Source organism: Crocuta crocuta, unplaced genomic scaffold, assembly GCF_008692635.1.
Source record: "Crocuta crocuta isolate KB4526 unplaced genomic scaffold, BGI_CrCroc_1.0 scaffold36, whole genome shotgun sequence".
Taxonomy (NCBI): Eukaryota; Metazoa; Chordata; class Mammalia; order Carnivora; family Hyaenidae; genus Crocuta; species Crocuta crocuta.
In genome coordinates this window covers 9,549,666-9,566,545 of record NW_027532203.1, presented here as the reverse complement: position 1 = coordinate 9,566,545, position 16,880 = coordinate 9,549,666, and the positions used below count along the sequence as shown (strand labels likewise).

At 36.7% G+C, this 16,880-nt stretch overlaps 1 protein-coding gene across 4 annotated transcripts in view; it reads left to right on the top strand.

Moving 5' to 3' along the window:
* Nucleotides 1–16,880, top strand: part of WDR7 (WD repeat domain 7) — a 357,113-nt gene that overhangs the window by 57,292 nt on the left and 282,941 nt on the right. For all 4 annotated transcript variants that reach the window (XM_077777568.1, XM_077777567.1, XM_077777570.1 and 1 more), the window contains 2 exons: nucleotides 6,127–6,322; nucleotides 15,546–15,760. In XM_077777568.1, coding sequence (XP_077633694.1) covers nucleotides 6,127–6,322; nucleotides 15,546–15,760 — 411 coding nt within the window. The remainder of the gene's footprint in view (nucleotides 1–6,126; nucleotides 6,323–15,545; nucleotides 15,761–16,880) is intronic.

Here is a 16,880-nt window from a genome sequence, read left to right as displayed (position 1 = left end):
AGTTTTCTCAATGTCCTTTATTATTTTTTTTCTCTGATAGGCAATATCTTTTTAGCCTTACATTAAATTCTTCATATTTTTTGCTGTTTAATTAATAAAGAAGCAGATAAAAAAAGATAGAGTTCTAATCAGCTCACTCTTTATAATCTTTAGTATATAGTGAATGAATGAAGACATTAAAACTTGTTTCTATAAGTCTTATTTTCATATAGAACATAACCAATTACATGGCCACTCAGTGTTTTGGTTGGACTACATGGTCTTATTTTCTAAAACAGCTATGAAAAAAACAGCTCTCTAGGTTTTTTTTTTTTCCTTAAAAAAAGAAAAGGAAGGCTGAGCTATGGATTTCTGAAAAAAAAAAGTTCTTTAAGCGAGTTTCATGAACATGTGGAAATGAAATTAACATTCCTGGGCACTTTCTCCCCTTCAGGTGGAATATTTAAAAGTGATAAATGATGCATCTAAACTGCACATTCCATAGAAAGAGTTCTGGGAAGTACAAGAAATAATGATTAAGAGAATAGTGAGATTGATTTATGACTGAAAGAAGCTGGTCGTTTATAGCCCATCTAATGATGGGCATACTTAAAAGGAGAGACAATGGTTAGTGATCATATATTTAGAGAATATTCAAAGAGAAAAATTGTTTGGGGGCAGTTAAGAGATTGCCCCTGAAATGATAGGAAGAAAAAGGAGAATTTAATTTAGAAAACAAATTAGCAAAAGTAGAAACAATGTATGTATGTAATTTATATTGGGAGCTATTGGAAAACAGAATCATCTCCCCGGAGAGCCGGTGGAAGGGATAAACTAGCTGTCTCTAATTTCTGTAACTCATGGCAGATGTTTAGGAACAGGTTACATAAGAGGTTTCTGGGAATGGTTTAAAATGAAGTCTCGTAAAATGCATAAGGTCAGGCTGGATGACCTAGGTGGTATATTCTGACTTTGTCCGATTCTGTGATTGTGGCATTCTGCTGCTCAGCAGTAATGTACTGTGAGGATTATTTACTGGCAAACTCAATGAGACTCTGTTTGGTTGAGGATCGGACTTATTTGGAAAGAAAAATGGGCTCTGGAATATATATGTTTGATCTGGTATCACCCTCCCTCTCCTTGCCCCAGTTATCTTAATGTTTTCATCAAATAACAATACGGTTTTTATTAAATATCCTGTTTATTGTGGTTAGCCTTTGCTTTTAATTAGCTTTTGATATCATTGGTGGATATTGCTTTTAGGGCAGAATTAGTAGTGTCTGGAACATGAATTTGAGTAATTTTCACCTATGAAGTACTGGCCTAATTGATAGGATGCTCAGCCCCTGCTATACAAAATTGTGTGTTCGAAACAATAAAACATTTGAGATGGCATTTGTGAGGTAAACACTGTTTAAGTCACTTGGTGGGAGTAGTTGCTGAAGTGTAAACTATGAGGCAGTTAATTGGGGTCAGGGAATAAAATAGTAGAGCTCTTGTTTATGCCCCCCCCCTTTTTTTTTAACCCTAAGAAGTTGAGCTTATGAACAGTTACCAGGTGGAATTACACCAGTGTCTCAGTGTTTCACACACTCAGTGGGCACATCTCACCTTGGGGAAAGCAGAGCCGCCAACGCAAGGGAGGAGGCCACAGCATCGCTGTCACCCTGTGTGCTTGTTGTCTGGGTCGTCACGTGGCCGCCACAGAGCCACCACAGGATGGGCAGAGAGAATGGTGGGACGTATTCCTGGTGAGACTTAAGTATCTTTTCATCGGCTACATTACAGTTTAAGGCAGTGATCATGTGGTCAATCTGGCAGGAGGGTAGCCTCCAAAAATTATAATTATATAAAATATGTATTTACAGCCACAATCATTAACAGTGAACTCGTTGTCAAAGTATATATCGAGCTTTGAGGTATTGGCTAATGCTAACATAATTACCATGAGCGAGACATTTAAGAAGGTGTTTCCTTTCACTTCCAATTTGTTTGTTCAAACTTTGAGTCATTCATTTAAAACATATTTTTGGTGCATGTTTTACAGTGTACATGGTATATTGGTACACAAGTACGTGTATTAATTTGTACATATACATACAATGGGAATATATTACAAAGTTTGTTTCTAATGAGTGGGTGTGTGATCAAAAAAGTTAGCACATTTTTTGGCTTTTAATTTAATTAGATAATTTAAATGTCTTCTACATTATCTCCTTATAATGTCCTTGATGTTAAGTCACATTTAGGTGACTTTTCCAGGTTAAAATGGAACAAAGTGAAATAGAATGGAATTAATCAAATTATGGAATCAGCCATTGTAGGTGAAGTAGATGCTTTGTAACCAAGATCTCTGGAATTTATAATTTAATAATAAAGGAATTGTCCTAATTCAATTCATTTGTGGGGAAGCTAGGTCTAAATCAAGAGATGGGAGTTATTAAATCTTCCATAAGAAGTGCTTCTTTAATAATTTTGAGGACAGACAAGAAATAAACCAAGTTAATTGCGTTTTAGCAAATCTTTTAAGTGCTTTCACTTAACAGATAGCTGAGAATTATTTATCATTACTCTGTTCATTGTTTGAATTAAAATTAATACCAAAGTGGCGCTTGAGAATGGTCTTTTTTCCTTTTACATTTAAATAGGTTAGACATTTGCTTTGTTTATACCATTAATTTGTTTTCACACAGCCTGTGAAGGTAACCATCAACTCACAATTAATTAGCGGAATCAAAATTAATGAGGTTTTACTGTATTGGGCCATTTCCACTCTAGGCCAGTTTTCTTCACACGAGTTGGACTAGCATTTTTTTGAAAGAAGAAAAATTAGATTTATTTTAATCCATATTTAAAAAGCAGGGAACCATCTTTTCTTGTGAGTTAAGTACCTCTAATAACTATGCTTTCTTGGGCTTAGCAATATTGATTTTTTTGTTTTGTTTTGTTTTCAGTCTTGATTATTTTGGCTATTTCCAGACTGTTGCTTATTACAGTAAAGCTAGAGTTAACTCTTTATAGGCTTATTTTCATTTACAGGGATTGATATCATTTTGTTTGTTTGTTTGTTTGTTTGTTTGGACCAAACATGTTTTTTTGTGGCTTGGATATGTCATTTGCCCATTTTCATCATTTAGTGCACTGTATGAAAGAGGAACAAAACTATTCTTTAAAGCATATTTATGTAAGTATATGTCTTAGAAGAGAGTGCATCATACGAAAATGCAAGCTAGAATTTTTTGAATTATGGTCATACTTTCCCTTCAGAAAATTACATAGTCTATTTTTTAAACACAGATCCTTTCCTCTTCTTTAGTATTTGCTTTGTCCTGTATTTTTACTAACAAGAGTGATAACATAATATAGAACTTTTAAGTCTTTTCTTGGGGATGGGTTATATTTTCTTGAATTTTTGAAGTTATCCACCTGCATATAAATGGAGAGGGTGTAAGTTCTAACAGTGAAACTCTCATGGGGAGTGGCTGCTGAAGGTCAGGTTCCTCATAGGAGTGGGGAGGCCTCTTCCATTTGCTGAATGTCTGCAGTCTTTTCTCTGCTGGGTTATAACCTGTGGTAAGAGACATTTGGCAGAGAGAATGTGTAGGTCAGTGATTGTCAGTACTTCTGTTTCCCCTCAGATATTGAGATCTACCAAGAATAGATCATAACTTGAGGAACGCCAAACATAGTAAAGAATATGGTAAAGATTCACCTGTTTTTGAATAGACTTCACCCCCAATTCATGCCTCATTTTCCTTACTCTGTGAAATGCAATGACAAGAGTATGTGTGAACACCAGACTGTGGACCTGGGGTCTGGCAAGTAGGCTGGTGGGGTATGTGGCATCCGTTAAGCAATAGCTCATCGTAAAGGTGAGGAGTTTGTGAGTCAGAGTAGAGTCACAAGTAGTGACGGGTGTTATGAACACTGTGGCAGATCACTCCTGATTAAATGACACAGACAGATGAGAAGAACTGATTAGGAGGCATTCTTTTTAGCTAATCATACATAGAAGAAAAGATCACTGCAGGCATGTATCTCCTATGACGAGAGAAATAAAATATCCACTTTTGGCAGATGGATGTTGCAAAATCGTAGTAGTAGCTAACCATTATTAATGTAGCAACCATCCCTTTTTGTGAGTTGAATGATGGATATATTGGATAAAAACAAAGTCGTTGCTAATGGTAATCTGTAGAAATGCAAAGCATCCTTTGTATTAAACTGTCTATTATGTTTGGTTAGCAATGGAACTCATAAATATTTTATGTGGTCTGAAATAACTGAAAATAATGGCACTAATATTGCCATATTTAAAGGATTTTCTTTGTAGTTTGGTACTTTATTTTGATTCATTGCTTAATTAGAAAGCTAATTTATGTGTGCCATAGTCAACTACCCTTCAGTCCTTAATGTCTTTTTAAGGAAGAAACCACGTTTTGCGTTTCCATTGAATGCTTATCAGGGAACACAAAATAAATAAGCGTAACAAATGCTTGTTTAGGAAAATTCTATATGATGTTTTAATAAAGGTTTATAACACTCTTTCTGAACTTCATTTTTTAACTTTTAAATTAGTAAACACCTGCTATCCTGAATATAGTGGCTAAATCACTGTACAACAAGAAGTACAAGTAAAGCTAACGAGTAAAAGATTAGCATACCTGAATTTAAGAACAAAGTAGTTGAGTCTTACTATCTTTGTTTTATTAATGCTCTGCTTTATTCAAAAATTGATTTTAAGTTGTTTACAAAAATAAACATGATTCAGTAAGATAAAAATAAAGGTAAATGATGACGAGAAACTGAGAGTAGAAAGTAGAGGCGGCTGAGTCTACATGCAGAAGTACTTGCCCATCACCCCCCACTGGAATGGGTAGAAAATTCAGGCCTAAGTTTCTTCGTTGCCACAACATGAAAGGAACCAGTCACAGCAGCTTTTCCACAAAGTCTGTTCCTCCTAAACTCAGTCTTAGAAGATTGCCGCAGTCAATCCCCTTGTGGAGATAATTCCAGTCACATCAGCATGTTAAAGGTTCTTAGAAGTTCTGTGGATGAAATCAACAACCATAACTATGTGTTTTCTGCACACGTTTGGCTCCCAGTGTCATTTCCCATTCAGTGAGATACACCAATCAGTGCAGTATTGTTCTTTAGTTCAAACTGTTTGCTTAGGTGAAGCCCAGGCCAGTTAGATTTGACAAGTTTCTCCTTTGGATCCCATCGCCGGTATGGTAGACACGTGGTACAGTGGGCCTCATCCTCAGCATTAGCCACAATATATCCAACGATGTCTGGCTGTTTTCATATGGTGTCACCTCAGTGTGAACTGAAAGCATACTCCAATAAATCACTGAAAGGTTACGTTTTAAATAGCTCACAAATTGTCTTAAAATTTTAAATACCTTAATTTTAAATTGTCTAGGTTGTGGATTCAGTTCTCTGTTGCTGGTGAAAGTCTTTCCTGTCTTTGACTCTTGTCCTAAAAGGAATTGAAGGGCAAAACCTGGAGATGAGCAGAAAACACAGAGCAGAATGTTTAATTGGCCATTGTGTGTTAGTTGGGGCGGTGCGCCTGCCGACATTACAGACAGAAGCTAGAAGCGCATGTACAGACAGTACAAAATATCTGTGGCTCTCGAAAGGCATGATTGTGGCGGAGGGACCAGGAGGGTATTGTTTTCGAGCAAAGGAGAGGGGAAGAACACGGGTCTAAAATGACAGAGTCACACACAGAAAGAAGCACTGCAGAAAGCCTGCTCCAGCAGCTAACAAAGGAAAGTTCACGGTGTGGAAAGAGAACGCATAATAGCCGATCAATTTTTTTTTTTCTCCAGCGTTCCCCGCGCCCTTACAGCAATCATTTTAGTAAGGTCATCTTCCCATTTGAACAAGCAGATTTTCCAAGGCATCTCTTCCCATCTTTAATCTAGGATTAATATAGCATTTTAAAAAAAAGTGTTGTCATGATTGATCTGGGTGTTTTATGTATCATGCGAAGGAACACATTTTTCAACACAACCTAATATTATGGTGGGTTTTCAGCAGTGGTGAATGGATAATTACTCTTGGTCTAAGCTATTGAGGGCAAGATCATTTTGTTCTGAATTTAATGTAAATATAATGAAGGTATATTCTTCTCTTTAGGCAAGAGTGCAGCACTGTATCTGCTCGGTAGCCAGTGACCACTCCGTAGGACTCCTAAGCCTGCGAGAGAAAAAATGCATTATGCTGGCCTCCCGTCACCTATTCCCTGTTCAAGTAATCAAGTGGAGGCCTTCTGACGATTACCTGGTGGTGGGATGTTCAGATGGCTCTGTGTACGTCTGGCAAATGGACACTGGTAAGAACAAATGTTAAGAGATAGACTGGAAAATCAAACGTGTATCTTTGATTTCCGGGAAATTAAAAAATCTTCTATGTGAGGGGAAAAGCCCTGAAATGTAAAAAAAAAAAAAAAAAAAAGTTGCTCCTTTTACTTCTGACCACTGCTTTTCCTGAGTGTTCCCATGATTGCCACCAAAGAACTACTTAAGTGCCCCCCTTATTTGCTGTACTGTGCCAAATATTCGTAGAGGGGTTCACTGATCTTTAAAGGAATGTAACTGAAGACGATATACAGATTAGGACAAACATACAGACAAGCAAGTGATTTCTGTATAATTCAGGAAGTAAATCATGACCAAGCTTAAGGAGCCAGCTTTGTGTCAAGTTCAGAAACAGTGGGAAAAGATAAAATTCTCTTTTTAGTGGAACAGCAGAAAAGCAGTGTGAAACTGTTAATTACAGGAAAAATGGAAAGTTTAAAGATCTCTCACTTACGAGTTTCAGTTTCAGAAATTTTATGTATGGGGCATAATATAGAACAAGTAATGTGTAGCTTGAAAGTACACACAATTATATATAATGTTTATACACAGATCTTACGGTTTTCCTTGGGAAAATTGTAAGTGTGTAACTAAATGTTTACTGCCTTAGGCCTTAAAAACACATTTTATTCTACTTTTACTACTTTAAGTCATGAGCCTATCAGTAATTAAAGCTTTTCTTTATATACCTAGGTGTGTACTATATAACACTTCAACGAATTGATTTTGTTTTCTTCATCTTTCTTTGTTTTAAACAATCCTTTACTGAATCAGACTATATACATATTCGTGCTTATACTGTGTTGCATGGGGAGCCTGCTGAGTCTTTCTGTAACAAGTGGTCGTCCTCAGCAATCTTTTATTTACAGTCCTTGTTTTAATGGGTCGTACCGAGGCAAACTTGCCAAGAGGGAGCATTCTTGAAGAGTATCAAACCGCTTTGCTTTTGCATTTAACTCTCTCTTCTCTGATTGTAAAAGAGAGTCATACTTTCTGTCAAAATTTAAAAGCTCAAACGTACTAAAAAAGAAGAGAGATGAACTTAGATCTCATTGCTTAGGGGTAAATATTAACATTTTGGCACATTAGGAGACACCTGGGCGGCTCAGTCGGTTAAACGTCCGACGTCAGCTCAGGTCGTGATCTCACGGTTTGTGAGTTCCAGCTCCACATCAGACTCTGTGCTGACAGCTCAGAGTCTGGAGCCTGCTTCTGATTCTGTGTCCGTCTCCTTCTCTGCCCCTCACCAGCTTGACCTCTGTCTCTCTCTCTCTCAAAAAATAAACATTAAAAAAAACACAAAACATTTTGGCGTATTTCTGTTCTTGTATGCATGTTTGGTGACAGAATTGCTGACATACTACTTATGTAACATTATATCTTTGTATTCCTTTTTGTTATGTCCTATCTGCTGAGCAGCACTGTTTCATGTTTGCTGGGTTTGTCTACCCCACAAACTAAATATGCAGAGTTTTGTTGCGCTCTGGAGTCAGACTGCTTGGTTTGAATTTAGGACCATTTGCTAGCAATGTGATCTGCTGCTTACTTACTGGACTTTTGTCTCTCAACTTCTCAGTAAAACAAAGATCATAATAGTTCCTATTTTTTAGTATTGCTGGGAGAATAAAATGAGATAATATTTACCTAATGTCTAGTAGTTATAATGTAAATGTGTTTATATGTATGTTTGTGTAATTGAAATTTGTGTGTGCCTGCAGGCACGTGTTTATATTTGCTATTAATGTTATCTAACATGCTGCTTTCCTTGTTACCTTGTTGACCTTGGGAATGTGATCTCACCTCCCTTCAGAAATACTTAGAGAATTAATATTAAAGAAAGTAAGTTCTTGTAGCAATGACCTTCAGAAAACACTATTTTAAAATACTATAAATGTTAATTAATATAGCACAAATGCAAGAGTATAGTAGACTTGTGTAGGATTTTTAAAAATTAAAATGAAGGAAGAGCATTCTCTGAAGTTTTCAGATATTTATATATTTGATCCTTGAATACTTTAAATACTTTAAATATATTTGTAAAGAGTATGAAACTCTTTAAATTGTTTAATTTCATACTTTTTACAAATGAGATGTTACTGAAAGGCAAAGTTACTTTTCCTGTAATTTCCCAGAAGGAGATGACAAGTATCCCCTAACTGTAGGTATGTTGGAGGAGGGTGTTATTCTTACGACCAGTTTAGTATAATTAAACCGACTTTAGATTAAATACAATATATAATGTGGAAACTTCACAATTCTCTTACCTTCGAGAGCATTTAGGGAAACAGTCAATGTGGCATTCTTAAATCAAAAGATAAAGAGGCAGAATTTAGTTTGGATTTAACCCTAATAGGAGGTATACATTCCTTTTTCCTCCTTGCCGCTCAGGCTTTAGCTAGTGATATAAAGGCCTCTAGGGAGTCAGTATAGCACTTCCTGAAGGTATTGACATTATTTATTTATTAAATTTATTTATTTATTAAATAAATAAAAAATGAAGCCAAATAAATCAGATTCGGCCAAGGTTTGATATATGAGATGTATTTAAACTCTGAGGAGATAGTTTATCTCTCTTCTGAGCATTTTGGGGTTGTATTTTTACCAATGAAGCTATATTACAATGAAACTCCTCATGTGTACTGCGCAATTTTGTGTCTGCTGTTTTGAATTTTACTGATGTTTCTAGTCTTAAAACCCTTAAAAATGTCTTTATACTTTTATGCAGCGTTCGCTTATAGTTGTTGTTCCTTTTGAATGGGTACTTTTTTATTTCTACTATTTTACTAGTATTTCTAGTTTTTTACTTCCTAATGAAATGAAGTTGAAGCTATTAAATTAAAATTTCGTTAGACAGACAGAGGTCCAGAATCTTTTGTTCTTTACCTGTGCCATCTTTATTATATGCGTTAAGAGTTGATTGTGATGTGAAGGCCTGTGAAACTCATACTTCCACATCTCTGGATAGTGAGAAAATTAGTCAAATGACTGGCAGCAAGATTTGGCCAGATGGCCTCTTGACTTGGACTTAGGAACTTAGGAAAGGTGGCCCACTGAGCTAGATGGCGGCTGCTTCTGCACGGAGCTGTTTGTGTGCTTCAGGGACGAACTCTGTCGTTCTTTACCTGGGGTGTTCCCAGGGAGTGTGTGGTGTCCCCAAGGGCCCTTGACAAGGTCAGAATCCTGTCTGGGAAACAGCGGCGCACTGTGAGTAATGACTGATTTTACAATATATTCTTCTCTGTCCGTTACCAATTACCACTTGATCATCTTTATTACGTAACGAAACTGATTCTCACATCACGTACCTCTTCCTATAGGGATAATTATTAGATGTTCTCATTCAGATGCAAACGCTAGCAGTGCTTGCCAAATATTAGAAATTAGTGTAGGAGTCACGTCAGTTTACTTTGTTCTGTTATCTTTTTGCTTTTTTTAATTTTGTCTCTGTGAGTTTTCTGAAATATTCCTGTTTTGCATTTACTTTATGAAATACAAATTAAAGTCATTTAAGAAAAACCTTAACTATCTAATAAAAGATAGAGAATTATGAACTGAAGTATATTCGTGTCTATTGAAAAACATACATAAAGCTTGTATAACCAAAAACACAGGTGTCAAAAAATCAGATTTTTCACACAAGTAAAGCCTTAGTGTATGTGTTATTCTTGCTTAAGACTATTTTTTCAATTATGTAATTTCTTTACTTGAAATTGTCAATTTTATTATAAGATGGCATAAATTTTGTTAAATTCATTGGCAGTGTGTATTTCTGTATTTAAACTTCCTATGCAAAACATTTGCCCTTTGATGGTATCTCTAATGAATTTATAATAAATTTATGTAGTTTAGTCTGTAATTACTATAAATATTTTCCTTTCAATATTTTTTATTTATTAAATTGATAGTTTTGTCTTGTTACTAAAATTACCAAAGAGAATCAGGAGGTGGTACTTCAGTCCAGTCTTTTGTTATTAGTAGAAAGGTTTAGTAGCAAGTGTTTTTTTTTTTTTACTCTTTGCCTGCAGTATTTAATACCGTAGAGATTTGATTTTACGTTACACAACACATGGCATAGCACCATCAACTTTTCTATATCTCCTACATTCATGTTTTTCATCTATTACAAAAGATACAGTTGGACAGGCAGAGACCCAAAAGATGAAATGTTTAAGAAAACAATGGTACCTTTCTAAAATTTTGGTAAAACTAAGTATAATCAGAGTTTCTTCTTTTCCTTTGGATGATGTCCTCTGGAATTTTGAAGGAAGAGGTTGTTATAGTGGAAACATGACTGTTTTTGCTACCAAATCCCCCCACCATGAGCACTCTGTACAATTGTCCTTAATTACTAAGTCCTTCCCATTAGGTAACCCTCAGCTCCCTTTTTTGTTTCCATTGTATTATTCCAGCTTCGGGCTGTATTTTTTCACACATATGCTAGCTTTATTGGTTTACGTGTCTTCTTTTTCTACTTTCTAATCCATCCTCTGCTGGCCAATTAATCTTAGGAAATAAAACAACAACAACACTTGGATCATGCACTGCCTTAATGAAAAAAACCATATAATTTATTTCCTGTAGCCTTTATTTATTTATTTATTTTTTATTTATTTCTAGGAGAGAGAGAGACAGTGTGAGCAGGGGAGGGTCAGAGAGAGAGGGAGTCACAGACTGAAACAGGCTCCAGGCTCTGAGCTGGCAGTCAGCACAGAGCCCGATGCGGGGCTCGAACCCACGAACCGCGAGATCATGACCTAAGTGAAAGTCGGACGCTTAACCGACTAAGCCACTCAGGCGCCCCTCCTGTAGCCTTTAAATTAAGGCCCTTCACAGTGTGGCACACTCCTACCTTTGTCTTTATCTCCTTTATTTTACACAGACCAGTTGCTTTATATTAAGAAAAATTCTAGGGCCTCCTGGGTGGCTCGGTTAGTTAAGTGTCCAACTCTTGGCTTCGGCTTAGGTCACAATCTCACAGTTTGGTTCATGGGTTCAAAGCCTGCATTGGGCTCTGGANTGCTGACAGTGCAGAGCCTGCTTAGGGTTCTCTCCCCTCTCTCTCTGCCCGCCCCCCCACCCCCTTGTGAACATGTGCTTGCCCTCTCTTTCAAAATAAGTAAATAAACATTAAAAAAAAAAAAAAGAAGAATATTTCTGTTCAAGTATAATTGGGTCACTGTCTACCACTCTTTATCTTTTATATCATACGTAATGTTGCTCATGGTTTTCACTCATTTGGAATATTATTTCTATTTGCTTATTTGCTTAGTCTCTTTTAAGGAGATTTAAATAATAAAAACAAAGTCTTGCATATTTACCCGTGTAGTTACCATTCTGTTGCACTTTGTTGCATTGTGTAGCTCCAGATTTCTATCTGGAATTGTGTTCCTTTTTCCTAATATTCAATATTCCCTGTAGTGCAGGTCTATGGGTGATGAATTTTCAGCCTCTGTGTGTCTGAAAAACTCTTTGTTTTATATTTATTTTTAAGATTTTTTTTTTTGGTTGTAGAAGTCTAGGTTGATAGCTCTTTTTTTGTTTTTTGCTTTTACTTTTACTACTTCACTGCCTTCTTGCTGGCATTATTTCCAGTGAGAAATCTGCTGTCACTCTTAACTTTGTTCCTCTGTAAGTGCTGTGTCAGTTTTTTTCCAATTGCTTTAAAATTTTTCTCTTTATTATTGATTTTGAGCAGTTGGGTTATAGTTTTCTTCATATTTCATGTGCTGAGGGCTTGTCATACTTCTTGGCTATGTGGGTCTGTGTCTTTCAATGGATTTGGAAACTTTTTGGCCATTATTTGTTCAAATATGTTTTCGATCCTTCCCTCTCCTCTCTTTAGAGACTCCAGTTATATGTTTACTAGACTACTTAAAATTGCCCACAGCTCACACATTGTCTTTTCATTTTTTAAATTATTTTTTCTCTGTGTTTTATCTAGTTTCTATTCTAGGTCTTCAGGTTTATTAGTCTCTCTTCTACAATGTCTAATCTACCATTATTCTCCTCTAGTGTAGTTTTCATCTCAGTGTAGTTTTCCTCTCTACGTGTTTAATTTTGGTCTTTTGTTATCCTCCATGTCTCTCTATTCAAAATTTGAACAGCTGGAATACAAGTATAATAACTTCTACTGTCTTTCCTATTTTAAAAATCTGTATCAGTTCTGAGTTGGTTTTAATTGATTTGAATTTTGTCCTCACTATTAAATTTTCTTGCCTTTTTTCAAGAATAGCCTCAAGGTGGTTCAAGGATGGAAGCAGGCTGATTAGTTTGTATGCTGTTGCCTACAGGCAATAAAAGATGATGGAGTGTTACACCAGAGTGATAGCTGTGGAGCTGGTGAGAAGTGGTTGAATTCTGGATATATTTTGAAGGGGAAGCTAACAGGATTTGCTGATAGTTGGATGAGGGGTTTAAAAGTATGGGTTGAGTTACAGGTTACTCCAAGGTTTTGATCATGAGCAACTCAAAGGAATTCATTTTTAGACATTGAGAAGATAGTGGAAAGAGTAGATTTTGGAAAAAGCAAGAATTATTTTTATAGTAAGTTGAATATTAGACATTCAAGTAGAGATGTTGATTAGTAAATTGTATAAATGTGTCAGGACTTGAAGTTGGGGATATCAGAGTGGGTGATGTAAATTTGGAAATTCTTAGCATATGGATGATATTCAGTCATGACATTGGATGTGTTACCAAGAGGATTCAGACAGATAATGATTGGGACCCTCCAGGGTTTAAATATATTTCTTTGATGTGGGAGAAACCAGGAAAGAAGACTAAAATGGACTTGTCAGGAGGAAGAAGAAAATGAATAGTGTGGTTGCCTAGAAACGCTGTGAAAAAATGTGTTTCAAGGGGTAGAGAGAAAACAAATCCCACTGATAGTAAATGATAGTCAAATGAGGACTGAGAACTGACTACTGGATTTAGCAGCATCGAGAATAGGTTCTGTGCATGTTTGGGGTGAAATCTGATTTGAGTAAGTTCAAAGGAAAGTGGAAGAAGAAAAATTTGGAGGTAGTAAATATAGACAGCTCTTTAGAGGATGATTATAAAAAATGGGATATCAGCTGGAGGATACTGGTGTGTGTGTGTGTGTGTGTGTGTGTATAAACAGGTGAAATAATTGCGTGTTTACATGCTGGTGGGAATGATCTAGTAGGTAGGGAAAAGAGATGAAGAGAAAAGGGAGAATTGCTGAAATGATGTCCGTGGGCAGACAAGAGAGGGATGGATTTTGAGCTACAAGTGTGTTAAGTAGGAGTCTGGATAGTTCGTGTGTAATTATAGAGTAACATGAATAGACATGAGGTGGTGGGAGCTGGTAGAACTTCTTTTCTAGTTGCTTCTTTGTAAATGAAATGGGAAACAAAATTTTTTGCCCAGGTAAGGGCATGGAATGGAGTGTGGGAGATGGGAGGAGAGAAAAGGTACGAAATAATTAATCAGGAAAATGGAAGATCTGTGGAAATGTGGTCACTATTGAGAGCCCCTTAAGATCAGTGACTGTGAATTTCAAGTGAATCTTTCAGCACATTCTCCATTCATATCCAGCACCATTGTACAGGTAGAGAGTAGGTGGAAAGTTGGATTCAGCCAATGTTGGAGTTTGCTGTTAGTACAGGAAGGCGAGATGAGGACAGAGCTGTGGTTATGAGGATGGGCCGTGCAATTTTACTTTACGGGATAGAGAGAAGTGAGAGACAGTGCAAGCGTGACAGGGTAATGAATTGTTGGAGTCAGTGCTGAACAACAAATCACTGCATCAGGGGATTGAAGTGAAGAATGGGAGATACTATCAGAGAGTGGCATTTTTGAACTTGGGATCTCATTGGGACTTCTATATTGGTAATGGGATTATAATATGACCATTGGCTGTGGTTGAGTATAGGACACAATTTATTGGAGTAGAGGAACTCAGAGAGCCAAGGGATGAGGCTGTGTGGAAGAATCATATGTGCTGGTGATTTTCAAGCATTTTTGAACTTTGAAATCTTGTTAGAATATACACAGTATCTGTTTCATACACACAAAAAGTTTCAGGTGACAATTCTTTCTTATGCTTTCCCTTTCAAAATATATTGGTTAAGTCTCATTGAACTGGTTAGTAAAACACTGATGTCTGTTAATACTAGAATCATCAAGAATTAATTCCAGGACTGCTATTGGAAAGGGGACAGTGATTCAGAAGGTAAACCCTTTTAGGAAAGGAGGGGCAAGCTTAAATGGCACGGATATAAATACTCAACATTGGGAATAGAATCAGTGTTTGGATATTTAGGTACCAGCTCAAAAACATGGTAGAAATCTTGTATTTTGCTGACATTTAAATTTCTGGTGTTCGCTGTGGTTATTTTTCAAAATTGATTTGTCTCTTTTAGAAGACTCCAGAGGAATGCCTAGTGAATCAAAATAAACTTCATCATCATTTCACTGTCATTATTATAATCTCCAGAAGCCTATACACAAATCCATGCAATGACACCCTTGTCTGCCTGATGTGATGCTATATACTGTACAAAACACTATACAGAAAAGCTGTCTGCTTTATAGGGTGGAGTTGTCCTCTAACTGAGACACAAAATGCACAGATGGAGATGAATAGAAAGAATGGCCAAATGAAGAAGTGGTTACAAGTCGTTATTTTCACAAACACACAGAGAAACATTTGATTGGCTGTGAACAATAAGAGTCAAGAGATTTGCGGACAAAATGGGAAGTCATAATCTTTTCCCTGTTTTGTGGATATTTCCTAAAGAAAAGATCCAGGAATTATTAAAGTAGAAAAAATGAGAAGAATAGCAGAATTTAGTTCTTCTGTTTAAAATTAATAGACAACTTAGAGGAAGCTGAAGTCATAGAAATTGATATTTGTAGTAGAATAATGGAATGGAGTATCAAGAAGATCATCTTGAAAGTAGGAAGACTGGAAAAAGCCGGGGGGAAGGTGTTGAGGTATTTATTGGCTCTGAACTTGACTATATTGGGAAGTTGGGGTCGGGGCATTACAGAAGAAACGGTTAAGGTGATGCTGCGTGGATGATTACGCGAGGAGGAAAGTACAAGAAAACGTTTCTGGGAGGCACCAATAAAAATATTCCCACATAAAAAATGTCTATGCATTTTCTTTCCTTAGAAAACTACTTGAAGCGTTTGTAGTGTTGTGTACTGATTGTGAATGTATGCATTTTCCAGGTGCGTTGGACCGCTGTGTGATGGGGATAACAGCCGTAGAGATACTGAATGCCTGTGACGAGGCAGTTCCTGCTGCAGCTGACTCACTTAGCCACCCGGCCATCAACCTGAAACAAGCTATGACCCGGCGTAGTCTTGCCGCTCTTAAAAATATGGCCCATCACAAGCTCCAGACTCTTGCGACTAATCTCTTGGCTTCTGAGGCATCTGACAAGGTAAGTTTTGTATGTGGGCCCATGTTTGTAGCCCCCCACTCAGCTTCACTTAATGACATAGTTTTGGCAAATCTTATGGTATAACTTTTGGGAGAAGACACTGATGAGAAATAAGCTTCTCATTTTGATTTAGGCCTACCCAACGTCATTTTAGCGTATTTCATGTATTTGGCATTTTGAAAAAGTAAGTTATTCTTCCCATTTAAAATAGTTTAAAATGATTTCTGTGGAATTAAGTGACTTTCATTTCTGAAAGCAGAGCCAACCTTTTTCATGTAATCTGGCATTTCTTCTTTTCCTCCTGTTGAAAGATTGAGCACTGGCTAATGTCTTTAGGAAGGAAAAAAAAATCACGATTTAGGTACAAATAAGATGTTTCTAATTGTGGTTGCTCCTTTGTTTTAAAAGCAGGCTCTGATTTTAGTAAGGTTGGACCGTTATAAAGATTTAAGAGGATATCTGGGAAGAGGTGTGGCCAACTCGTACATGTGCCCGTGGTCACCAAGGACCAAGCTCAATCACACCTTCCCTGCTGATACTCACATTAAGGCATCAGCTACTTCTTCAATTAACAGGAGATTATCCTACATAAAAGAAGAACAAATAATCCCAATTCGCTAATTGGTTACTTGTTTTTAGTTTGGCAGAGGCTACCCACCATTTAGTTTGTGGTATTTGTGTTCTGTGGCACTGTTAGACCTCACTTATCTCTGGTAGTGGCTTCATGAAACTTAGAGACAGTACCAGCATCTCCTCTGAGCCACGACTTAAAATTCCCAGGTGCATCTAAGTAGTCATTAGAATTAGTTAGTAGGTAGCACAGATGCTGTTATTTTCATTCTCTCTTATTCAGGATTGCTGGCTGTTTTTTTTTAATGGGTAGACATGTAGATAAATGATGAACAGGTTGAAAGGCTTATCTAGAAACTTGAAAATTTGCCCATGAATTAGCGCTGAGTGCTGATGACATATGAATTACTATAGGTGGTTCTAGTGACCCATTTCCTGTAGTAATTGGTGGTAATATTTGATCGCTCTGTCTTTCCCCAAGAAATGAATGCTTTATTGGCTTTGTTGTGTTGTATGTTTTGTATTTCAGAATTGTGAAATCCTTCTGAAG